General features: G+C 38.5%; 2 protein-coding genes and 1 long non-coding RNA gene across 5 annotated transcripts in view; 2 read left to right on the top strand and 1 right to left on the bottom strand.

Annotated features, from left to right (window-relative positions):
• The window catches only part of LOC144014818 (pleckstrin homology domain-containing family G member 4B-like), a 36,760-nt gene extending 29,750 nt beyond the window's left edge, over window positions 1–7,010 (top strand). For 2 of the 3 annotated variants that reach the window (XM_077515115.1, XM_077515114.1), the window contains 7 exons: window positions 1,028–1,198; window positions 1,278–1,455; window positions 1,574–1,690; window positions 3,423–3,656; window positions 3,745–3,896; window positions 4,586–4,640; window positions 6,031–7,010. In XM_077515115.1, coding sequence (XP_077371241.1) covers window positions 1,028–1,198; window positions 1,278–1,455; window positions 1,574–1,690; window positions 3,423–3,656; window positions 3,745–3,896; window positions 4,586–4,621 — 888 coding nt within the window. In that variant the 3' untranslated portion in view covers window positions 4,622–4,640; window positions 6,031–7,010. The remainder of the gene's footprint in view (window positions 1–1,027; window positions 1,199–1,277; window positions 1,456–1,573; window positions 1,691–3,422; window positions 3,657–3,744; window positions 3,897–4,585; window positions 4,641–6,030) is intronic. The other variant, XM_077515116.1, reaches the window with a different exon arrangement.
• A 1,133-nt stretch (window positions 7,011–8,143) lies between these two features.
• LOC144014812 (protein-glutamine gamma-glutamyltransferase 2-like) lies at window positions 8,144–21,504 on the top strand. The gene is made up of 15 exons (XM_077515109.1): window positions 8,144–8,186; window positions 11,244–11,423; window positions 11,512–11,745; window positions 15,017–15,135; window positions 15,210–15,338; window positions 15,650–15,818; window positions 16,130–16,262; window positions 16,328–16,431; window positions 16,813–16,901; window positions 17,121–17,274; window positions 17,362–17,450; window positions 17,553–17,736; window positions 18,041–18,201; window positions 18,339–18,475; window positions 21,069–21,504. Exons 1-15 carry the CDS (start codon window positions 8,177–8,179, stop codon window positions 21,232–21,234), a joined length of 2,058 nt encoding a protein of 685 aa, XP_077371235.1. The 5' UTR covers window positions 8,144–8,176; the 3' UTR covers window positions 21,235–21,504.
• Window positions 15,745–22,471, bottom strand: LOC144014817 (uncharacterized). Its single transcript, XR_013282577.1, has 6 exons — window positions 21,912–22,471; window positions 18,055–18,187; window positions 17,612–17,770; window positions 17,101–17,220; window positions 16,117–16,200; window positions 15,745–15,810 (listed from the first exon to the last, which is right to left on the bottom strand). It is a non-coding gene; the product is annotated as an uncharacterized LOC144014817 (long non-coding RNA).
• Window positions 22,472–24,372: the final 1,901 nt, after the last annotated feature.

The raw sequence follows: 24,372 nt of genomic DNA, 5'->3' as shown, positions 1-24,372 counted from the left end.
CCTATAAAAAGAACGATTAAAGTCTCTTCTTTCATCAGGAAAAAAAAAGTTTCTGTCTGTTTCTGTTTTGCAGCAATTACCATTAGAATATAGTTAACTTTCATCAATTTTCACAAATCTATTTAAAATTGTGAGTAATTGAGCTTTTTTTCAACATGGCCCTGGTTGATCTCCTTTGCTCTGCTGCCACCTGCTGGCCGTTTGTGTAACTACCATTTCTGCAACCGTTCTTTGCAGTTGAGAGGCTGCATCAAAGCCTTCTGTATACTGTAGCATAAAAAATAAAATAAAATAAAAAAACGTATAAATACGTCTTTGCGACACAAAACATTTTTTTTTAAAAACCAAACATTTATAAGTTATTGGGAGCAAATGAGTTAATTTTAACTCAATTTTATGAATTATGAAATTACTGTATCAATGACTAAAAGATGCAGCTATATTTCTATTAGTGTAAACTTTTTTTTCCACTTTTATGTTAAGAGTATGAAAACGTGGACAAAAAATATTTTATTGAACATTTGATTGTACATTCAAAACAGATATAAAATTTGATTAATCGTGAGTTAACTATTGAAGTGATGCGATTAATTGAAACCCCTAATTTAACACATTTAAACTCTTTTTAAACACATTTGAAGCTGCAATATGGAACTGTTTTTCCAAAAATATCTTTACAGTAGCCTTTTTATGTGACCATCTGTAACTGAAATGTCTTGCAATTAGTAGATTAACACCTTAACTGTTCACAATGGGTCCTGCTGCAAACCTCTGGCCAATCGTTTTCAGACTGGATTCGGGTTTGAATTTCCCGCGCTTGTCTGCGGATGTGACATCGCGTGTACGTTGTATGTGAAGAAGGGTATGTGCAGTTTTATTTTACGTCAGCAGGTGGCAGTAGCGATTCGAAATTGAATATTCTACGGTCATGAGCTTTAAACGCACACAAAAAAGTGTAAGCAGGGAAACACTTGTAAACAAGGTGGTGTTGGTTGAATTAGCCAGTCTTTCTATTCTTTGCTGGCAGGTGAACTTAAACGAGCAAGGTCAGCTCATTCGGCAGGATGACTTCACCGTTTTATTTCGGAAGAAGAAATGCCTCCGCCGCGTCTTCCTCTTTGAGCATCTCATTCTCTTCAGCAAGACCAAGAAGACTGACGTTGGAAATGAAGTTTATGCCTACAAACAGTCCTTTAAGGTTTGGATCACCTACTTCCTACTTGTTCCTATCATCAAATACAGTACACTAAGGTGTCCCTTTTGTGTCTTCCGCCCAGACCAGTGACATCGGGATGACCCATGACGCCGGCGTGAGCGGCTTGAGCTTTGAAATCTGGTTCCGCAGGAGGAAGAGCAAGGACACCTACACTCTGAAGGCCAGCAGCGTGGAGCTGAAGAAAGTCTGGACCGCCGACCTGGAGAAGATTCTTTGGGATCAGGCCAATCAGAGTAGAGGTAAAATGTCCATCCAATCTGCTATCAATCTGCCCATCTTTTCTTGTATCTATCCATCTTGATCGCTCAGTCTGTTGTTCTCTACTGTCCGTACTGACGGTTGCTGACGATGTTGCAGAACTAAGACTCCAGGAGCGAGTGTTTATGGGACTTGGCCACAAATCATTCTTGGACATTCAACCCAGCGAAGGTGCCATCTGCGACCGGGACGTCAGTGGCATCCTACCTGGCAGAGGTAAGACACACGAACGTACTGCATACAGAACATTTGTTGTAGTCACCACCAGGCACGGAAGGTCTTTCTCTTAGCTGTCCATGATGCTGGTCCTAAGTCATCTGAAAATATTGATGGAAGGAATGGTCGAGGTATTTGGGACAATTAAAGTCACAATAAGTACTAATTGTACCTTAAAATAATTGAACAAGTAACAGAAAAAAAAAATACTTTTGTTGACAGGCTAGCAGGCCCCATTCAAGAATACGTTAGTAAATTTGGACTCAGTATTTTTGGTGACCAAGTAGATACCAGTAGCGTCAAACTCATTGTCGGTCTGAGGCCGCTTCCGACTTGGCCATATGGCAGATGGACAGATGCCCGGTGGGCCAAAGTCTTTTGGGGTTCTATTTTTTAATTATTACTTTCCTCCATTTTGCAACCAGGAGAAACACATGGGACCGCCCCCTCATCATTCATTGTCTGCAGCATGAAATAAATATGAAAGTAGATCATTTTTATTTTTAAATGATTGATATTTAAATAAATTTTTATGTATTTATTTTTATATTTATTTCCATTCCATTCATTTTATATTTTTAATCTTATTTTTGTATTCTTTTTATAGTTTTAAATTATTGATATTTAATAGGACTGGGTATTGATTGTAATTTCCTCAAACGTGATTTCAATTCACAAGAGTTCAGTTTGAGTTTTTCGATTTGATTCAATTCACTTAAATTCAATACGATATTGTTGAACATAAATTCTTCTTGAATTTCAAGGACATAATACAAACCCTACAAACATTAAATTCCAAATAAAATTTTGGGACGGCAGTAGCTGGTTAAATGATTTCATTTATTAATGAAAGTAACGTGTTATAATCAAGTGTTACACAAACATTGATATCAACAAAGATGAGATGGAAATGTTTTCAGAATTCTAATTCAAATTAATAATAATAGAAATAGAAATAGAAATTAAGACAATTCAGAATTGTTTTGAAGTGCAATAAGTTAAGTTTTTCATAAATGTAAGAAAATACTTTTAAATTCATGTGACAAGTACATTTCAAGAAAACTGTAAGATTAAAAAAATGGCCATTACAATTTAATTTTCTTGTGAATTTATGGGAAAATGAGATATTAAAATATTCAACTCGTGGTTTAATGAATCGCTAACAGGTTTTAAAAAGAAAATTGATTCTATATTAATTATTCGATTTTTTCAAACCCAGCCCTCATATTTAAATCTATTATTTTTTATATTTATTTCCACATTTATAATTTTATTTCAATTTATTTTTGTATGTAATTGTTTAATTATATATATATATATATATATATATATATATATATATATATATATATATATATATATATATATATATATATATAGTTATTTTTATTTTTTTCTCTCTTTTATTTTTTTATTTTGGTCCTCCATACACCTCTGGTTTCCATGGTTATGAAAAGCGGCCTCGCCATTGGCCCAGAAAGTGTATGAGGCGGGGGCTACAGTCACTCACTTGCATGAGACAGGGCCGCCCTCCAAAATGAGCTAATTTCAAGTGTGAAAAGTGTTGCTGTTTTACTTGATCCTTCCAATATTTTGACCAAAAGTATGTCAGAGGCATGAAAAATGCCTGGCAACTGCTATAAATTGTGAAAAGAAATCTTCACATGATATTTTAACTGCAAACTACTTTATCTCCAAGTGACTGAGCTGCTGTATGCGTGTGTGTTGTCAGTCCCTGTGGCGTGCTGTTCACACGCCCGACCGCACTCCATCGGCTCCGCCTCCACCACCCTCAGCCAATTGTCTTCATCGTCAGGTCGCGGCTCGCTGTCGCCCACCGGCTACCTTGGACACCCGGCCGCTGGCCTCGCCCCCGACGGCGTACCAGACAACGAGGTCAACGCTCGTCACTTTGTACTTCATCATCACGACTGTGAACGCTGGAAGGCAAACCATCGTCCGTCCAGTATGTTTGACATCAACCACCTCAGAGATTTAAAACTGCACTTTTAGAATTTTACAAACTTGAGCTTAAGACTTGTTTTATATTTCAGACTTAGCCGACACGGCAGATTCATCCGAGGAGAGCACCAACGTGTTCTTGAGCGACTCGGAGCGCAGTTGTCTGTCGGCCCTGGGCGGGGAGGTTGTGGACTCCCCGTCCTCGCTGGGCTCCCTCAGTCCTCCACATCTGCTTCATGCTCAGGTACATGGTACAGTGAACTGCTGTGTATTTGTGCATTCATTCTGAGATTCGTCTATTGATTTATTTTTTTCCCCTGAAGCTATCCTCCATTATTTACTGCAAAATTCCTCTTGTCTTACTTTGACAAATTATGAGGCCTCTTATGTTATGACTAGGGTCATGCAAGGGTTATGCTTATACTGTCATGACTAGGGTCATGCAAGGGTTATGCTTACTCTTATGACTAGGGTCATACAAGGGTTATGACTAGGGTCATGCAAGGGTTATGTTTGTGACACGACCGTGAGGTTAAGGTGTCTGTTTTGAACTGATGTAACCAGCATCTAGTTTCAACTGGTAAGACGCTATGTGATGTCAGGAATCTTTAATCTCTTTATCTAGTCAACAGCCAATCAAGTAATTCCATGTCAGTTCTGTTACCTACATGTCCAGCCACGACGAATCAGATTGATTCGCTGTCTATATAAGCCTCTCTGAGAAGTGTGTGTTTTTGTCAGGTTATTACTTCTGTTACCTCTGTGCAACGTCTAGTTTCTCGTCTAGTCAAGTTTGTTCCACGCCTCTCGATGTGAATAAATAGTTAAAATCTTATTTGTGTCTGCGCTTTGGGATCCAACCTCTGCACATAACATCTTCAGCGCTGCTTGGATTTCATTCCCTTGTTACAAATATCTGTTTTTGCATTATAGGGAGAAATCCCGATAGGAAAATCAACAGAGGTTTAAACTGAATTCCTGGGACAAGGTAAGCCTGGTATTTGGTTTCTGCAATATAATCGTACTTTAAAAAAAAAAAATCTGCATTTTTATGTGCAAAACAGAGGTCCCATATTTGTGTGTGCTAAAATACAGAGTAATGTAAGTGAATTGATTGAAGTGTTAATTGGGACGGGTTGAAGGACATATTGGGTGGAACTCGGGTGTATTTCACAAAGCAGGTTTAGTGAGAACTCTGGATCAAGAAACCCTGAAATGTGGGAAACTGCGTGTTCCGTTTCAGAAAGGGAGGTAACTAAAACCAGAGGATAAGAGGGAAGTCTAGCCTGTTTCATAAAAAGAGGTCATTTAAGCTCTCGGTCAGTTACCGTAGTAACAGTGTCTATGAACTTAACCTGGTCGGTAGCAGATGTTTCACAATGAACCTCGAGTTTTTCCCTGAACCCGCCTCCTTTCAGCCATATATATATATATATATATATATATATATATATATATATATATATATATATATATATATATATATATATATATATATATATATATATATATATATATATATATATATATATATATATATATTTATATGTATATATATATATATATATATTTATATGTATATATATATATATATATATATATATATATATATATTTATATGTATATATATATATATATATATTTATATGTATATATATATATATATATATATATTTATTTATATATATATATATATATATATATATATATATATATATATATATATACATATGTTGCATGAATTTATTTTATATGTCAAACTTGCCTGTGTCAAAGTTAGTGGGCGGGGCTAAAGCCTGATTCAACTCTTGTCTATTCGACTGCTTCGGCCTGAAGTGGTTAGAAACATGGTGGCTACGGTGATGGATTTTTTTTTTATTTTTTTTTTAATGATATACAATGATCGAGGCTTGTCATTGTGCAAAACCAACATCAAAATAAAAGCGATATTTCTACTATTTCAATGAAGACCTGTAGGTATTTCCATTGAAGAGTGATTTGCTACTGAGGTGCAAAGATTATTTCATTGAATCTTTTCACTCCAAATCACCGGCATATGTTGAAAAAGCGCATCCTTCTCATTTCTAACCCAAATTATCTTGCAAACTCGATAAAATTACATCAATGATTATAAAACATTTCTGTTAATGTGGCATGGTACCTTTTCTTCAACTTTGTTGTTCATTTTTGTTTGGATTGTGTGTAATACTTATGAAGTTATGACTTCCTTTCCCACAAGATTCAGTCTCATTCAAAGCGGATGCCCCACAGGATGTATTGTGTTGGTCGTGGCATTTGTAGTCATGTGATGTGACCCGAGATTTACACATTTGTTTTGTTTCTTCTTTTTGTGGTCTCATGTGTTGTTCTTTTTGCAGACGTCTGCGCCTCATCGTCCGTCTGCTGTCCTCTGCTACACCTGCTCATTCTTTTATTATTATTATTATTATTTATCACTCAGTTCTTTCCATGTAACCTTTGGATATCATATGACCACAGACACATGTCAAAATTTAGTGGCGTGGTTGTTTGAGGTTTTAACCTCACTGTACAATACAAAACAAGATGTAAAACTACAAATGGACAAGCTAAAATGTTTGGAATAAATTCATTTGTGTTTTATGGTTTATATGTTATTTTAACGTTGATGGTCAAATACATGTCACATCAGACAAAATGACTTGTAAAATATATTTGTTCTGTAGCAGGGGATCCTCAGTTTACAAGTTGAATTTGTACAGCAGCAATGTAGCCTCAGTTTATGACTCGCTTAAGCCAAAAGTTATGCTATAGCACAGGGGTGACCGAGTCTGGTCTGTGAGAGCCTCTATCCAGCCTGTTTTACATGTTTCGCTCCACCAACACACCTGATTCATGATCAGGATCGTTATCAAGCTTCTGCATAGCTTGCTGGTGAGATGATCATTGGATTCAGTTACGTTGGAGGAGGGAGACATGGAAAACAGGCTGGATAGGGGTTGATCGTTGATTGATTGATTGATTGATTTTTTCATGATATGCCTGTGTTGTATTTGATGTCATTTGTGTGTGTGTTATTTACAAACGGGAATACCACAACATGGGGATTTGAGATGCTGCGTCACTCAATGCAGATACAAGACAATGGACATTGAAATGACAAAAAAAAATAAAAAATGTCACTACGATTTTTTATTTTTTGTAATTGTCTGTTCAAACACGTATTGGTCACTGTTGATATTTCCTGTGAAAATGCTAACTTTCTTAAGTCATATTTTCTTTCTGAAGGTGTTTACACAAGTTAAGTCAGTGTTGTTTTATGTGCAGTCATGTCACTTGTTGATGTTTTGGTACCAATAAATCTGTACGTGCGCTGTTAGCAGAATGTGTTGATTTCTTAGATGTGATTTGTCTTTCATGAATAATACATATACTACAAATAAATGTCATGCCATCACTTTGTGTAAATAGTACGACTGGGTATTGTCGCCAACCTCACGATACGATACATATCACGATACGATAGGTATCGCGATACATATGTATCCCAATACATGATCTTCAAGGAGATATGTATCCCGATATTTTACATTAATTTACTTGCGTTTTATAATAACAGTCATATGTATACCTAAAGGATATGTTTATTATGCTGACTGACAAAAATGTTTTTGTTAGTAGCTCTTCTGGTTTACCACCAAGTGGCATGCCTGGTCTAAATGTGCACGCACTGCAGAGCAGGGAGCATTTTTCACAGACACACCGGGAAAATTTATTAATAGGCATGAGCCGATATGAGCAAAAATATCAAAGTATTAAAATTACAGCTTTAAAATTTGCTTAATTGAAATATTTGGGGAAATAAAAACAGCATTTTTTTCATGCAACACATTTTATTTTGTTTTTTTAATCAAAATATAGAAAAATTGGTACAATGAGACACGTGCCATGTTAAGTTTATAAGTAAATAAATGTTGATATTCTTCCTCTGCTTTAATTTTTCTTAGCAAGACACAGTGTCCAATCACTGATGAGCTATTTTTGCATTAATTGAAGGCAATTAACTTCAAAGAAGCTGCTGGTTTTTATTTTTTAGGTACAATGCAAGCTGCAAAGGCAAACGTGAACTGCCTATTTAAAGTTAACGAGCAACGATATATTGCCGTATCGATTTTCTGAGCACACCCCGAGTAAATAGTGAAAAACATACATGACAAAATGAAGAACAACTAACAATCCTGACTTTTTCATTTACCACTATTATTATTTAATATGATAGTAAAAATGTCAAAAAAACTAAACAAAAAAACATGTCAAATGGTCTTTGGTAGAAAGCAAATGTCCCTCCAAAAGAGAAACAGAAAGAGGAATCCATCCAAGCCCGTGTGGCCTTCCAACTAAAAACAGAATTATGAGCAGATGAGGTCAAATGTGAACAGCCCACTCTGGTTTCACTTGGCTTCAAATACTCAACCGGGACCAGGCAGGAGCTGTCACTTTGCTTCAGGCACATCACACGTGCACACCTTGCGTGTCGCTGCAATCATGAGTCAAGGTAAGCTAAAAGGAAGCATGGTTTAACTTGTTACTTATGGTGATTTATTTGACAGTAGGGACAGTACAGTCGCTCTGTAGTTTATTTTGGGAAACAGGCATCAATTAATATTTGTGGGAATGCTGAGAGACGCTTTACTCTCAAGATAGTGGATGCTAATAGAAGGGTTTGTGTATGTAAAAAAAAAAAAAGAAAAAAAAGGATGCACTTTTGAGCAATGTCATTTTGTGTGTTATCGAAATGCTGAGACGCGTATTTACATGTCAACTATTGTGCATATCATGCATCAGAAAATGTCAAAAGATAATACTGAGAGACAAACAGTCACAAACAATATGTGTATCAAAATACGTTTTCCTTTGTTTCTATGAGTATCGAGAAATTGTGTTGTGTTTCCAAACATTTGATTCAAGAAATGCGGAGGATATTTCATGAAAAACATGACGTTTTCGAATAGAAAGTTATTTGTGATCTTATGTGGAGGGAAAAATAAATGTAATGTTGCAAGAATAAAGTTGTGCTTAGACGCAACGATTCATTGACTGACAGCTGCACCAATCATCTATCAAATTAATCAATAATTATTTTTGATAACCACGTAATCATTTAGAGACCTTATACAATTTCAATTTACCTAAATTGTCTGAATTTTAGCCTCAGCAGTAAATATAGTCAAATTTCAGATTATCTATGTGTTGAATCAAAATAAAATATTTGCAAACATCTGCTTATACACTCTTAAAAAAAAAGAATTGTTGACCAACTTCATTGAATTGCTTCAAGTGGTAACACACGATTGAATTACCGTATTTTCTGCACTATGAGGCGCACCTAAAGGCCTTTAATTTTCTCAAAAACCGACAGTGCGCCTTTTAATCAGGTGCGCCTTACATGTGGCTCAATATTGGTTAAGTACGGCTACCATAGTCAGGGGGCATCACCGAAGTAACAGCAGTTAGAACGGTAGTACCACACCTGAACAAGGCTGGGAAATATTGTAGATATGGATAGTAACGTTTGAACAATATTGAGTTATTGTTATATTGTTAATACGGAACCATATTGTGACTGCACTACCGGTAACTTGTTTTGGGAGTGAACAAAGTTGTCAGAATGCCGGTTTGTATTCAATTACCGCTCATAAATATTGACTGACTCATCTGTTTTGTTCAGATTCCCTTTAGCACAGCTCCATCCAGTTTGTAGGAGTGGCAAACTGAGGTCCTCGAGGGCCGGAGTCCTGCAGGTTTTACAGATTTCCCTACTGGAAGTGCAGCTGATTCCAATTAACAGGCTCGTTATCAGGCTTCTGCCGAGCTTGCTGATGAGCTGATTATGAATCAGCTGTGTTGAAGAAGGGAAATATCCAAAACCTGCAGGACTGCGGCCCTCGAGGACCGGATCTCACCACTCCGATCTATTATACGCTTAATGCAACCCCAGCCACTGCAGTAGCTTCTACTCTATGCGCCTTATAATGTGGTGCACCTTATATATGGAAAAAGTTTGAAAATATGTCATTCATTGAAGGTGCGCCTTATAATGCTGCCAGCTGATCCTTCCGCTAGAAGTTGTTTGTCTTTTCGAAGGCGGAAGGATCAGCTAGCTGGCTGCAGTGCGTCAATTCGCCGTCTACAGAGCGACGCGCAGTGATACGAACGAACAGAAAAGTAGTGGCAGGCGGTAATAGCGTCTGACTTTTTTCAGGAAAGAGTATTGTGATGCAAATGTATCACTATTTTGAACACAAATTGTTTTTAGAAGAAAAACGCTTTATTTCCGTGACCACAGCCAACTTGCTGGACTATTTTCCTCTCGTCCAACACCAGACCAGAACCCGTGTCACAGAACGCTGTCAGGGGTAAGTCAGTGCTGATCGCACACACCGGAGGTGAGGATGAAATTGAGATTCATGTCGAAAAATCCCAACGATCCCTTTAATGTTTGACTGCCAAAAATTGCTAAATAAGTAAAGTATCCCTTTAATATATTAACTTGGATTAACTTTAATCAATTGTGCGTTACCACTTGAAGCAATTCAATGTGTCAACAATTCTCTCTTACAACTTAAGTTGGTTCTACAATTCTCTCTTTAGAGTGTACTTTGTTAAATAATGATGAATATATTTTGCTGATTTTCAACATAACCAGTAAGTCAATCCTAATTACTTTGTGAATTCTAAATAATGTTCCGTTTTTGGATAAAAGGATGGAATTCAAAGGGTTTCTTTTAACCCAATTCATCAACAAACTAATCAATTATTGTGACAATAATTAGTAGCATCCCTACAATTTGGTGATAGAAAAGTGGCACTTTTAAAAGTGAAATATGCTGTTTTTGTGGTATACTAATGAAGACATTTGGGTTTCAGATTGAAAGAAAAAGTTGAAAATGACATCTTTTCATTTGATGGTATTTCCATCCATCCATTTTCTTGGCCGTTTATTCCTCACAAGGGTCGCGGGGGGTGCTGGCGCCTATCTCTGCTGGCTCTGGGCAGTAGGCAGGGGACACCCCGGACTGGTTGCCAGCCAATCGCAGCGCACACAGAGACGAACAACCATCCACACGCACACGCACACCTAGGGACAATTCGGAGCGCCCAATTAACCTGCCATGCATGTCTTTGGAATGTGGGAGGAGACCGGAGTACCCGGAGAAGACCCACGCGGGCACGGGGAGAACATGCAAACTCCACCCAGGAAGGCCAAAGCCTGGACTCGAACCGGAGTCCTCAGAACTGGGAGGCGGACGTGCTAACCACTCAACCAGCCCATGGTATTTCCAAGTGAGCAAACTGATTAGAACAGACATTAGTGTCATGTTTGGTGGCACAACCGAAGTTGCACTAAATGCATGGCGCCTGCAACCCCAGACTGTTGCGTTTGAAATGCTTTTTCAAACATTTACTACAGCCTCTTTCACTTCTTGTTCCACTTTTTCCCCTGATGTTGCCTGTGTGTTTTGTCATTCTGCTACGCAATCCATCATCAGTTACTTTACATAGTTGAGAAAAAGTAGCGTGACTATAAGTTGTTGTCATGTGTTGGTGTCAGTTTTAGCTATCGAGTGCTGTGACCTGAATATCGACGGCAACAAAAGCAGCCATCACACGGATCTGTTTGCTGACCAGCGTCTGATCGTCCGACGGGGACAAAACTTCACCATCTTTGTCCACTTGAGACCCGGCAGCAAGACACTCAAAGCGCACGACGCCGGCTTCATTGTTCACACCGGTCAGAAAGCGAAACCCACCCACCACTGCCGGAAGACATGTTGTGCATGCGTGTATCTTGATTTAGATTTTATATGTTGAGCCTGCAGGTCGGCTGCCCAAAAGAGAATCAGACACCAAGGTTTCCTTCCCGCTCAGCGACTCCACAGTGGACACCGAGTGGAGCGCCTCCGCCACTCATGATCCCGCTGGCAACAAAGTCTCCGTCACTATAATGTCCTCCCCCAACGCCCCCATTGGGCTCTACTCGCTGACACTAGACCACCACGGGCAGAAGACCACCTTAGGGCAATTCACTTTGCTCTTTAACGCTTGGTGTCCAAGTCAGTCCCTTTTTGTTTGTCTTCATGTTTGGGGGAGGGGGGGAACACACACACATATACATATATACTCTTTTGCTCCCAAACGTCTTTGGGACACTTGAAACATTTTAAAAAAATATGTTTTTTACTTTTTTTTTATGCCGGAGTAGGGCTGGGCAATATGGCCAAAAAATAAAATCTCGATTTTTTTCTGACATTCTAGACGATTCCGATTTTAAGCGATTTTAATAAAAAAGAAATAATAATAAAAAAATACAAATAAAAAAAAAATAATAATAATAATAAAAAAAAATGGTTTTAAAAAATAATAAACAAGGTTTGATTTGTCCAAAAATAAAACTTGTGCAAAATTTTCAAACAATAACATACACTGATTTTGAATCAGTTTTAACGTAAATTTAACATACATAGCTTGTGCAAATAAATATCATGTCTTAACTTAAATGCCACATAGCTGGGCAAAAAAAAAAATCTACTCACAGCTTTTGCGCAACTTAAATGCCATAAATAGCTTATGCAAAAAAAAAAAAAAAAACTTTTAGTTTTTGCATAACCTAAATGCCACATAGTTTGTATAAAAAAAGCTACTCATAGCCTTTTGTTCAACTTAAATGTTACAAAACAGCTCAACTCACAATAACATTTGTATATAACAGAACTTCAAGATCAACAGCTTATAATAATCAGCACCACCTTTGATTGTAATTAAACTCAAATTCCTCTCAAAAAAAAAAAAAAAAAAAAAAAAACCTAGACTGTCAACTGAATCTGGCAAAAGACAAGCTCAACTCAAGCTCAAATTCTTTCGGATGCATTTGGTGCAAGTGCTGGAAGAGGTTAGTTCTGCTGCTACTTACTCTTTGTTTTACAGCTGTTCGGCAAACCTTGCACACGCTTGTAGTTTGCTCTACGTCACTCTCCAATTCCATAAAATAGACGTAAACACGAGTCCCTCAATCCTGCCTTCACGTGCTATGGGAAAGATGGACGTTACCACTCGGAAACTCTTAATTACAACCGAGTTCTGTTCATGTGATTTTGTTGTTATAGCAAAATTGTGTCATTTACGGAATTGTGTAGATTCTAAAACAGCCTTCTGTGCTAGCAGACATTAGCGCCCTTTATAAGTGTTAATATTTCTTACCATTCACAAATCCTTGTGCGCTTTCCGCCGTGTTGAAACTTGAAAAGTTCACTCAGCTCGGAAACTCGGGTATGAAAATAAATTCCCAGTTCTCCAGTAGAAAATACGACATGAGGGGACGTTCACGTGCAATTCGACATGTGCTATTTACCAAATTACGATACCGCATGAAGACAGCAACTCTTCGTCTTCTGCAGCAAACATAATGTACGCGAGTGGTAGCATAGAGTTAGCAAACAGGCGCTGATGGGGGGCTCCAGTGGAGGTGTGGAACATAATGTCACTTGCCTTGGTGTCACTTGCCTTCGGTCCGGGTAGTGCGGGTTCGCGTCGCCGTGTGTGTGTGAGTGAGTGGGGAAAAAACACACAAAAAAAACAGGCGGGAATGTGTGAAATGCCTGCACGGCTGTCGCGGGCTCCTGACCGTCCTGTGCGCCTTCCGATGACGTCTCATACCGCAGCTTTGCTATAGTAGGGTGACATCATCAGCAAGCGCGCCAGCCACCAAACATCCATCCATCCATCCATCCATTTTCTTGACCGCTTATTCCTCACAAGGGTCGCGGGGGCTGCTGGCGCCTATCTCAGCTGGCTCTGGGCAGTAGGCGGGGGACACCCTGGACTGGTTGCCAACCAATCGCAGGGCACACAGAGACGAACAACCATCCACACTCACACGCACACCTAGGGACAATTCGGAGCGCCCAATTAACCTGCCATGCATGTCTTTGGAATGTGGGAGGAGACCGGAGTAAACATGCAAACTCCACCCAGGAAAGTCCGAGCCTGGACTCGAACCGGAGACCTCAGAACTGGGAAGCGGACGTGCTAACCACTCGACTACCGTGCCGCCCAGCCACCAAACAAAGGACCCCAAAACAACGAGCGTAAGCAGACGCGAGCCGGAGGGGGATGTATATTTGTTTATAAGCACCTCGATTTCACGATTTAGCTCATTTTCACATCGTGGTGCTTTAAATGGACGAATTGATCGAATTAATTCGATTTATCGCCCAGCCCTATGCTGGAGCATACAGAAGGCTTTGATGCACCTTCTCAACTGCAAAGAACGGTTGCAGAAATGGTAGTTATTACACAAACGGCCAGCAGGTGGCAGCAGAGCAAAGGCGATTAACCAGGGCCATGTTGGAAAAAAAGCTCAATTACTCAAAATTCTAAATAGCGTTGTGAAAATTGATTAAAGTTAGCTATATTCTAATGCTAATTGCTGCAAAACGGGAACAGATAGAAACATAGTTTTTTTTCCTGATGAAAGAAGAGACTTTAATCTTTCTTTTGATAGGTTCCATGTTTTTATAGCAATGGAACACAATATTCTGTGGGCCTCGCAAAATCAGTCATATATAACATATATGACATATATATATATAACATATATATATATATATACATATATATATATATATATACATATATATATACATATATATATATATATATATATATATATATATATATATATATATATATATATATATATACATACATATATATATATATATATATATATATATATATATATATACATACATATATATATATATATATATATATATATACATATATATATATATATATATATATATACATATATATATATATATATATATATACATATATATATATATACATATATATATATATATATATATATATACATATATATATATATATATATATATACATATATATATATATACATATATATATATATATATATATATACATATATATATATATATATATATATATATATATATATACATATATATATATATACATATATATATATATATATATATATACATATATATATATATATATATATATATATATATACATATATATATATATATATATATATATACATATATATATATATATATATATATATATACATATATATATATATACATATATATATATATATATATACATATATATATATATATATATATATACATATATATATATATATATATATATATATATATATATATATATATACATATATATATATATATATATATATATATATATATATATATATATATATACACACATATGTATGTATGTATGTATATATAAATTTTTTTGCTCCCGCAGATGACGCCGTTTACATGCACGGTGAGTCCAAGAGGCAAGAGTATGTTTTGGCGCAGCATGGGCAGATCTACAGAGGCACGCACAAACGCATCAAAGGCACGCCGTGGAACTTCGGACAGGTGTGTGTACTCAAGAAAAAACATCAATCAATCAATCATGTTATTGACGATCGTTGCATTTGCTGCGTGTGCAGTTTGAAGCTGGAATTCTAGACATCTGTCTGAAAATCCTGGACGACAACCCCAAATTTGTGACGGACGCCGATCAGGACTGCTCGGCCAGGAAAAATCCTATCTATGTGACCCGGGTCCTCAGCGCCATGGTAGGTAGTAAGGCCAAGGAAGGAGCTTTTTACTCATTCAGTGCCATTGACGACTATAGATGTCAAAAATCCATTTTAACTGGGCTGGCAGAGCAATTCATTGTTACGACGCATTATAATACCAACACAAATAAGTTATCAGTATGATGTACGCAATTTAGAAAATGGAAGGACAAAGACCAATTTCAGTTTCATGAGCCAATACAGCATCCATACTTATCGTCATTAGGGTCGCAGGTGAACTGGCGCCTGTCCCAGCAGACTTAGATCGCAGGCAAACAAGAATTCACACTCACATTTGTCGCCTTCAGATCAACAGTAATGACGACAACGGAGTGCTGGTGGGAGAGTGGCATGACTTTAGCGGAGGCGTTCATCCCGGCCGCTGGGTCGGCACCGGGGACATCCTGCTCCAGTGGGCGGAGAGCGGACCGGTTCGCTTCGGACAGTGTTGGGTATTTGCTGCTGTCGGCTGCACAGGTAGTGAGAGGATCAGTAAAATCTTGCAAATCATTTTCATCAATCTTGATCAATCACTGACTGTTACCCGAAGTACAGTAACAGTCGCACAAAGCATTTCTGTTCGCTCACTTTCAATGTGGTCCCTATAACTGAAGGAAAAGCAGCAATATTGATTACTTGCGATCTGTGAACCTTTTTGAATACCATGTTATTTTAAATATTAAAATGACAATCATGTCCTCATTTTTTGGAGGAATAAATATATATTTCTTAAACGCACAAATACAGTAAAGCCAGTACAGTATTCAATGTTTACCTGCTTCCCCCAGTGTCTCGCGCCCTGGGCATTCCTTGTCGGGTGGTGACCAACTTTGGTTCGGCTCACGACAGCAACGCCAACCTGATCATAGAAAACTTTTACAATGAGGATGGGGAAAGTCTTTCAGATGGGGATTCAGTTTGGTGAGTACGTCCAGCCATCATCATGATGCTCAATATTAACTATGATTGTCAACTCCTCTTTGCAGGAACTTCCATGTTTGGGTGGACAGCTGGATGACCCGTCCAGATTTGGGCAAGGAGTTTGACGGTTGGCAAACCAGTGATCCGACTCCACAGGAGAAGAGTGACGGTGAACTTGATTTTTCATATAGCGGCCACAACATTAGGTACACCTAAACAATCTAATGCCATCCAGAGCTGTACCAAAAATTTGCCTTTACAATATTATATTGCCCTATTTTTCTTGACATTTTATTATCAGTTCTCAGAATAATGTACAATAATAATGGTAACAATAAGAAACGTTATGTAAGTTTAGTTTATTATCTTTGTAAAGGCAGAATCATGAATACAGCTGTTGTTGTGGATCACGTTAGACGTCGTGGGTGTACTTTGCCTACTTGTAATCACACATTTACACCCAATTGAAACACAAATACAACACTCGTCATATACGAATGTCTGAATGAACACATGAATCCCCCTGAGTTCAACTTGTGTATGTTGTCAGATGTTTACTGTTGTGGACCAGCTGCACTACGAGCCATTAAGGAAGGAGAGCTCACCAAAAAATATGATGCTCCTTTCATTTTTGCTGAGGTGAGTTGGATTAGTGATGACGCAACAAACATGGATGAACACCAGTTGTACCATTGAACCAATTTTTTTTTTTAAATCGCATGTGAGTGGTTAAGATTTAATTTAATTCCACTCATATATGATTTGTGAGCATGCATTAACCTCACCTACCAAATTAGGTTCGCAGTTGGAGTTTAGGAAGGAAAAAATGACAGTGTACCTATCTGGCTGTTGCATCAGGTCAATGCCGACGTGGTGGACTTGGTGCGTCTGTCAAACGGAGAGTTTGTCAAGTTCAGAGGATCGACGAAATCCGTCGGACGCTTCATCAGCACCAAAGCTGTTGGCTCAGACGAGAGACACGACATCACAGATGAGTACAAATATCCTGAAGGTTAACAAACATCATCCGTGTCTCTTCAAATCAGCTTTGATGAGCAGCAACGTCGTCTACTACAAATTCTTTCACCTGATGCTTCAGGTTCCAAGGAGGAGCGGGAGGTATACGAGAAGGCGCAGCATCACAACAAGCTGCAACAGCGAGGAGAGGAACCGGGCCTCCATCTCAAGGTTAGCCAAACAACTGGAATTTCTAATCGGCTTCCTACCATGATCCAAACGCATGCAGTGCTCACTGAAGAATGTGATTGTTGTCCTTTTTTCTTACTGAAGATCAAGCTGGCAGAAAATATGATTGTGGGTTCGGATTTTGAGGTGTACGCCATCCTCACCAACAATTGCATGGTGACAAAGAAGTGTACGCTCCTCTTCTTTGCCAAATCTGTGGGTTACAACGGCGGGCGAGGAGGGAGCTGTGGATTCGCCTCGGACAGGGTGGAGGTTCCCGCTGGTGAAGGTGACAACTCCTCAATCACCACAATGTACACACACTGTGGAAAATTGCTTATTAGTGCCCCAGTCATTCAAATAATATTATACTGGCATCAAAGAAGGACTTTTCATATTCTATATATATATATATATATATATATATATATATATATATATATATATATATATATATATATATATATATATATATATATATATATATATATATATATATATATATATATATATATACATATACACACACACACAGTAGTCATCTATATTTGAATTAATTGTAGATGACAATTTGGCTGATGATGTTTTTTTAGAGAGACGACTGTACCTTAAGCTGGAGTACGCCACTTATGGATCGGTGATCACATCCGATCGACTCATTCAGCTGTCAGCCATCACCATCGACAAGCAAAACAGCGACTACCACAAGGCTGAGAAGACTATTGTGCTGGATGAACCACCTGTAGAAATCAAGGTACAATGTTGAAATATGATATGGGACAAAGTTTCAAACAGTGTCCATGTGTCTGAATAAAAGGTCTCTGACATTCTTTTGTCAAAACATAAAAGGATAAAGAATGCTTACAGACGTAATATCTTGTGTCTGTGCAGCTGCTAGGAGAAGCCAAGGTGAAGCGAGCAGTGTCGGTGAGGCTGACCATGCGAAACCCGTTGCCGGAGGCGCTCTACGATTGCAGCTTCACCATTGTGGGGGCTGGCCTCGTTGATGGCAAGCCCATAATAATCAAGTATGTATTGGCTTACTGTTCACACTTTACAAGAACATTCATGTGAACAGTGTTGCCAGTAACACGTTACACAAAAAAACTTGCTTTCCAAAGAACTACTATGCTTTCCAAAGTAACTATTAGTCTAACTCTAACGCGTTACTTTATTCTACAAAGTAGTCTGATTAAAGTTACTGTATTCTACAAAGTAGTCTGATTAAAGTTACTGTCCAGAGATTTAATGCGTTACTCCACATTTTCATGAAGAAGGCAAAATATCTCACTGTTGTAACAGTCACAAACAACTGCCGCTAACTATGAAGTTGAGGCGGAAGTCATTGATCACCACACTGAATTCAGCCATGGTCTGGTCGTGAATGGTTTGCACATTCAAAACAAAAGTGATGATACTTTTACTACTAGTTTTATTAACCAACAGGCACACAACGCAACAAAAAAAGTGTACATTATGGACCATAAAAGTGGTAAAAAAAAATGAAATAATTTATTTCCATCCTGGTCCGTGAAGCATTATGGGATGAGGTCGTCTCCGCCCTCTCCCAGGGGGAGTGACGTCAGACAAGTCACGTTTTCAGTAGTGGACCGGATATCGCGTTGCTGTGAATCGGTTGCGAGTGAGGCTTTATGGTTTTCATAACAATAGCAAGAGTTCTGCGCCGTGCTCTACTTGTTTTATTTACATTTCAGTAGCATCACTATTCAAGCTACTTCCGTGTTTACAGAGAGCTAGCAAAGTAGCGCTCAGAGACGCTTCATTCCCCGGTTGTTGTAAACATAATGGAGAGACGTTACGCACCTTGGGGGGGAGCCTACCGTCAACGCCGTGCTCGCGACATGGCGCGCGCGCGCACGAGTGACAACATGCAACAGTGGAGACAGTTAGCAGAAGCCGGTGCCGTACATCTCGGTATTTCCCATTGCTATCGAGTCCTCTCGGTGCACTTGTATGTCCCGGGTCGGCGTTGGTACGCGCGCGAGCCAAAAAGAATAACTCCCGTGACGATCCAATGCATGGATTCAAACGACACAGGTATGTCCCACAGCTAACACACCAGCTATGCTAAAAGCACACTGCAAGTATCTCATTTCTCAGTTTGTGGCACCCTGTCAATGTCTACAACTAGCATGAGAAGCAGATCGGAGAACTGAGACGTGCCCGCGATTACGTCATCAAACTCAAAATGAACGACAGCCCAAAAAAACAAAATATAAACAGTAGTGATTCTGTGGTCATCGTGTCTCAGATAAAAAAAAACAAAAAAGATGTCATACATTAACCAAAAATGAATGTGATGGCAAAAGAAAAACAAAAATTGTTGATTAAAAAGGGAAATTAACTTTTGGAAATATTTTTGCATATATTAAGTGGTTAAAATGTGTTTGATAGATTTATTGTTCCATAAGGTGGCTTCATATTTCTTTTGGCTGGACGGTAGGTTTATTTCATGTCTTAAATTTATGTTTCTGAAATACTTCACAATGTGCACATATTCTGTTTAATTGTGTTGGTGTCTGTCTAAAGGTTAAATATTTATATTTAACATTAAATTATCAACCTTTTGTTTTCCTGATCCTTATTTTGAAGAGAAAAAAACACACACAAAAAAAAACAATTATAACTGTCAATAACTACTAATAAATATTTTAACTGATACATTTTTCAGTCATATCGCCCAGCCCTTTGTTGCGGTATATTTAAATAATTGATTCAAAATATAAAAATATAGAAGACATATTTGTTGTTGTTCACATTTGTAGATACTGTAAAAATTTGTGGTGTTTTAAGATTAATGTTTACAAGCAACAAATGTCACTATAAGTTGTGAATATTGAAATGAATCGTATCGAATCGAAAATTGTATCGATCCCAAACTTATCGAACCATTCTGTTCTGAAAGATAATCGTTTTTCAATCGAATCGCAACCTGTGTATCGAGATACATATCGAATCGGCCTCATTTCAGAGATTCCCACCCCTAGTTTTCAGCATGCAAGAGTCGACTCAAGTGTACACACTGGAATAGCGGAACAAACAATAGAGGAATTAAGGGGATTTTCATTTTCAACCTGGATAGATTTTTATTTTTTGTTTTATAAAAAGTATTTACAAGAAGTCAAAAGAGACTGCCTATTTTGTTTTTCATTAAAAAACCCTTTATTTTCATGTTAAAAATGCACTTTCAATAAAGTATTTGGAACTCCGTTTCTACCGCATTATTTTTATGTTGAGATGGTGTTATCGGCAGCTGCTGAAAGTAACTAAAAAAGTAACTTTTAATCTAACTTAGTTACTTTTAAAATCAAGTAATCAGTAACACAATTTAGTTACTTTTAAAACCAAGTAATCAGTAAAGTAACTAAGTTACTTTTTCAAGGTAACTGTGGCAACACTGCATGTGAAGTACATTGAAGGGAGAAACAAATGGGTAGGCTGGGGATTTTAAAGAGCAACAGCATTTGATGTCTTGTGATTGACTGTTGACCAGCCCGACTTTTGTCCAAAGTCAACTGGGATAGGCTCCATTTTCTGATCCTCATTATGGTAGGTGCTATAGAAAATGGATGGCTTAATCTTCTTGTGTTCTTCTCACAGGATCAGACGTGTGGGCCCCAGACGGGAAGCCGCAGCCACCGCCGTGTTCACTCCTACCAAGGCTGGCTCTAGTGTGTTGCTGGTCAGTTTTGACAGTAACAAACTGAAGAACATCAAGAGCTCCATCAGTGTTGTGGTGAAAGGAGACAACATGCCACACATATAGACACTTTGGATACCAGAAGTATGGAACAGAAGGCTTTGTCAGACATGGGGGATTTCATAATCTGCTTTACTTTTATTTGACCTACCATCATATAAGGCAATTCATGAGACGGGATGACTTGATTTCCTTGATTTGATTCCATTAAATTATCATGTTTAAGTGATTTTGTAGTCTGCAGCAGTAACAGATACCAATTAAGTTGAACATTTGATTATATTGAACTTTACTTGTTTGGCAAAATAAATAACTTAAATAAATTACTTTTCTAAAGTGTCTGTGATCTCATTATGATTGCGGGTGAACCAGAGAGAGCCTATCCCCATCATAGGCGTGCACAGGTAGACCCCTAGTGGTGCTTACACCCTTGTCCCCCTGCCTAATTAAAGTGCCCTTTGGAAAGGTCGTTTTTTTTTTTTTTTTTTTTTTTTTAAATAAACACTTTACTGAGGACAGGTGCGTTTCCATTACCCTTTTTCGCAAAAATAAAAGCGATATTGTACTATTTCGATAAAGTACAATTTCGAATTGTCGGCGTTTCCATTCAAGAGAGTTTCGCTTCTGAGGCGCAATTCTCGGAATGTCCCGTCTCGCGAGACCTCGCTGTTCTGTAGGAGGTGCTCATGATGTTTACGGAAGACTGACGCCCGGTATAGTTATATTACTTTAAAAACACTCACCCCTCATCGTCATCGGGCGGTTTCGGGCATTTAGTGTTGGTGCTGTTCTGTGTGTCCCTCGGCAGTCGGCAAGCAGTTCTGACACGAAAGCGAGTGGCACCGTACTTCCTGCTTCCTGTAATCCTAAAATGTTGTTGTTCCCATGCAGAAGCTGGGTAAAAGGCGGGTTACAAATTGTTAAAAGTTTCTTATGTTTTCTGCTATATTAACCAGACATGGCAGGACAGGATTTCAAGCTCTCCTCTCCTTCAACTTTTCGAAGGAGTCTCGCTTGATTATACCTCTCTCTCTTTTATGCTCATGACATGCAGTAGCCGATACAAATCACTTCAGCATGTACAACTAAAATACAAACCCGAAATTAATAATTCTCAAAACAAATAGTAATTGCAAGTTTAATAAAAATACACATAAACAACGTGTTACATTCCTTTCCTCCGTGACCGGGCGGGTGTCACATGACTACTAATGCGCAAAAAGTGTTTCCATTACCCTTTGCGAAATACTTCTTTTTCGATACGTCTCAAAAACCACCTCATGAGAGCGCAAAAACTTTTTTGCGATATTTGAGAGTTTTTTCGAAAATCCGGTGTTTCCATTACCAGCTTACTTTTGCGAAACATGCCTTTTGCGCAAAACTGACGGTAATGGAAACGCACCTAGTGCTGACACAATCTTAGAAAAGCTACATGATTAATCGCGTGTGCGTGTGTATGGTTGGTGGGGTCAGCACCGTCCGACTCTCTCTCTCTCTCTCTCTCTCTCTCTCTCTCTCTCTCTCTCTCCCCTTTGTCACGTGACCGCTAGCCACCATTGGTCGCAGTGGGACAGACACAAACGCACGCACGCATGCATCTCCTTCCCCTGCTCCTCCACCAGCCAGGTAACTTATTATGAATCCAGTGAAATTGTATTGGTTGTTTGCCCTCTGTTCCTTACCTATAATCATTTTATTGTGAAGTAGCATGTCTCATACAGCACAAACAAATGAGCATAAATTAGCCGAATGGCCACATAATTAGCTAGTTTAAAACGCTATATGTTATTCAATAATAGATAACGTGATAACCACCACATAGTGAGACTCATGACGGTGAAAGGAAGCTCTCTGTGATCCATGCATTGAAAAGCATTGGACTCCGCCTCCCACTTCTGAGGACTCCGGTTCGAGTCCAGGCTCCGGCCTTCCTGGGTGGAGTTTGCATGTTCTCCCCGTGCCCGCGTGGGTCTTCTCCGGGTACTCCGGTCTCCTCCCACATTCCAAAGACATGCATAGCAGGTTAATTGGGTGCTCCGAATTGTCCCTAGGTGTGCTTGTGAGTGTGGATGGTTGTTCGTCTCTGTGTGCCCTGCGATTGGTTGGCAACCAGTCCAGGGTGTCCCCCGCCTACTGCCCAGAGCCATCTGAGATAGGCGCCAGCACCCCCCGCGACCCTTGTGAGGAGTAAGCGGTCAAGAAAATGGATGGATGGATGGATAGTGGAAATATCAGAAATGCCCGGATGTTTGGAATTGTCACTTGCCTGTGAGAAATACCCTTTTGCCTTCTTGTAATGACAACTGTCAGTATTATTCATTCTCAGCCCCTTGGGCTGTCTGGTTACTAATTGGTCTATTTATTTACTAGTTATTCCATTTGCGCAAAAAGTGCCCTTTTTTCCCCCCAGAGCACTTGCCCCCGAAAATGTCTGTGCACGCCACTGATCCCCATTGACATTGGGTGAGAGGCGGGGTAGGCCTGGTCCCTGAACTGGTCGTCAGCAGGGCACATTATAGATAAACAACCACTCGCATGCACACCAATGGACAATTTAGAGCAGGGGTGTCAAACTCATGTTTGCTCAGGGGCCACATGGAGGAAAATATGTTAACAAGTGGGCCACATCAATAAAATAACGGTATATAACTTAAAAATGATTGCTGTCAATTATATGCAGATTTTTGCTGTTTTTGTGCCAGCCCTAAATTACGGAGCTCAACTGTAATCATATTGTCCCAAAAAATAATACAAATGCAAATGGAACGTGGCAACACTGAATTCTGGACGTGTTACATCTACCTGTTGTGCATATATATTGTTCCCAGAATGCATCGCATGGCACAGTTAATGACGTTATAAAGACGCTAATGCTTGTCATATCTGTTTGTGTTACCAGTAATTGAATTTGTGTCGTATTTAACACGTTTGTTGGTCTATGATTAAAAAAAATAAAATAAAATAAAATAAAATAATAATAATAATAATAATAATAATAAAACAAACCGCAACTTTAACTTGTGTGTAAAATAATGACATCCAGGACGATTCTCCCATACAAGTTGCATTGCTCATCTGAGGACTGCTTGTGAAGTTACAACTTTTATATATTTTGATCGTGGTTGGCTGATTAATTAGTAATTACAATTTATTTTATTTTTTTTAACTTTACAAAATTATCTCGCGGGCCGGATTAAACCCCTT

This window comes from Festucalex cinctus, chromosome 2 (assembly GCF_051991245.1).
Source record: "Festucalex cinctus isolate MCC-2025b chromosome 2, RoL_Fcin_1.0, whole genome shotgun sequence".
Classification (NCBI taxonomy): domain Eukaryota; kingdom Metazoa; phylum Chordata; class Actinopteri; order Syngnathiformes; family Syngnathidae; genus Festucalex; species Festucalex cinctus.
Note: the sequence above shows the minus strand (reverse complement) of the source record. Positions and strands in the feature narration are given on the sequence as shown.

Excerpts from the sequence above, each read along its gene's own strand:
- LOC144014812 (XM_077515109.1), top strand. Across the intron at positions 11,424-11,511 it reads CGGCTTCATTGTTCACACCG|GTCGGCTGCCCAAAAGAGAA; the intron begins GTCAGAAAGCGA and ends TTGAGCCTGCAG. Across the intron at positions 15,819-16,129 it reads TGCTGCTGTCGGCTGCACAG|TGTCTCGCGCCCTGGGCATT; the intron begins GTAGTGAGAGGA and ends TGCTTCCCCCAG.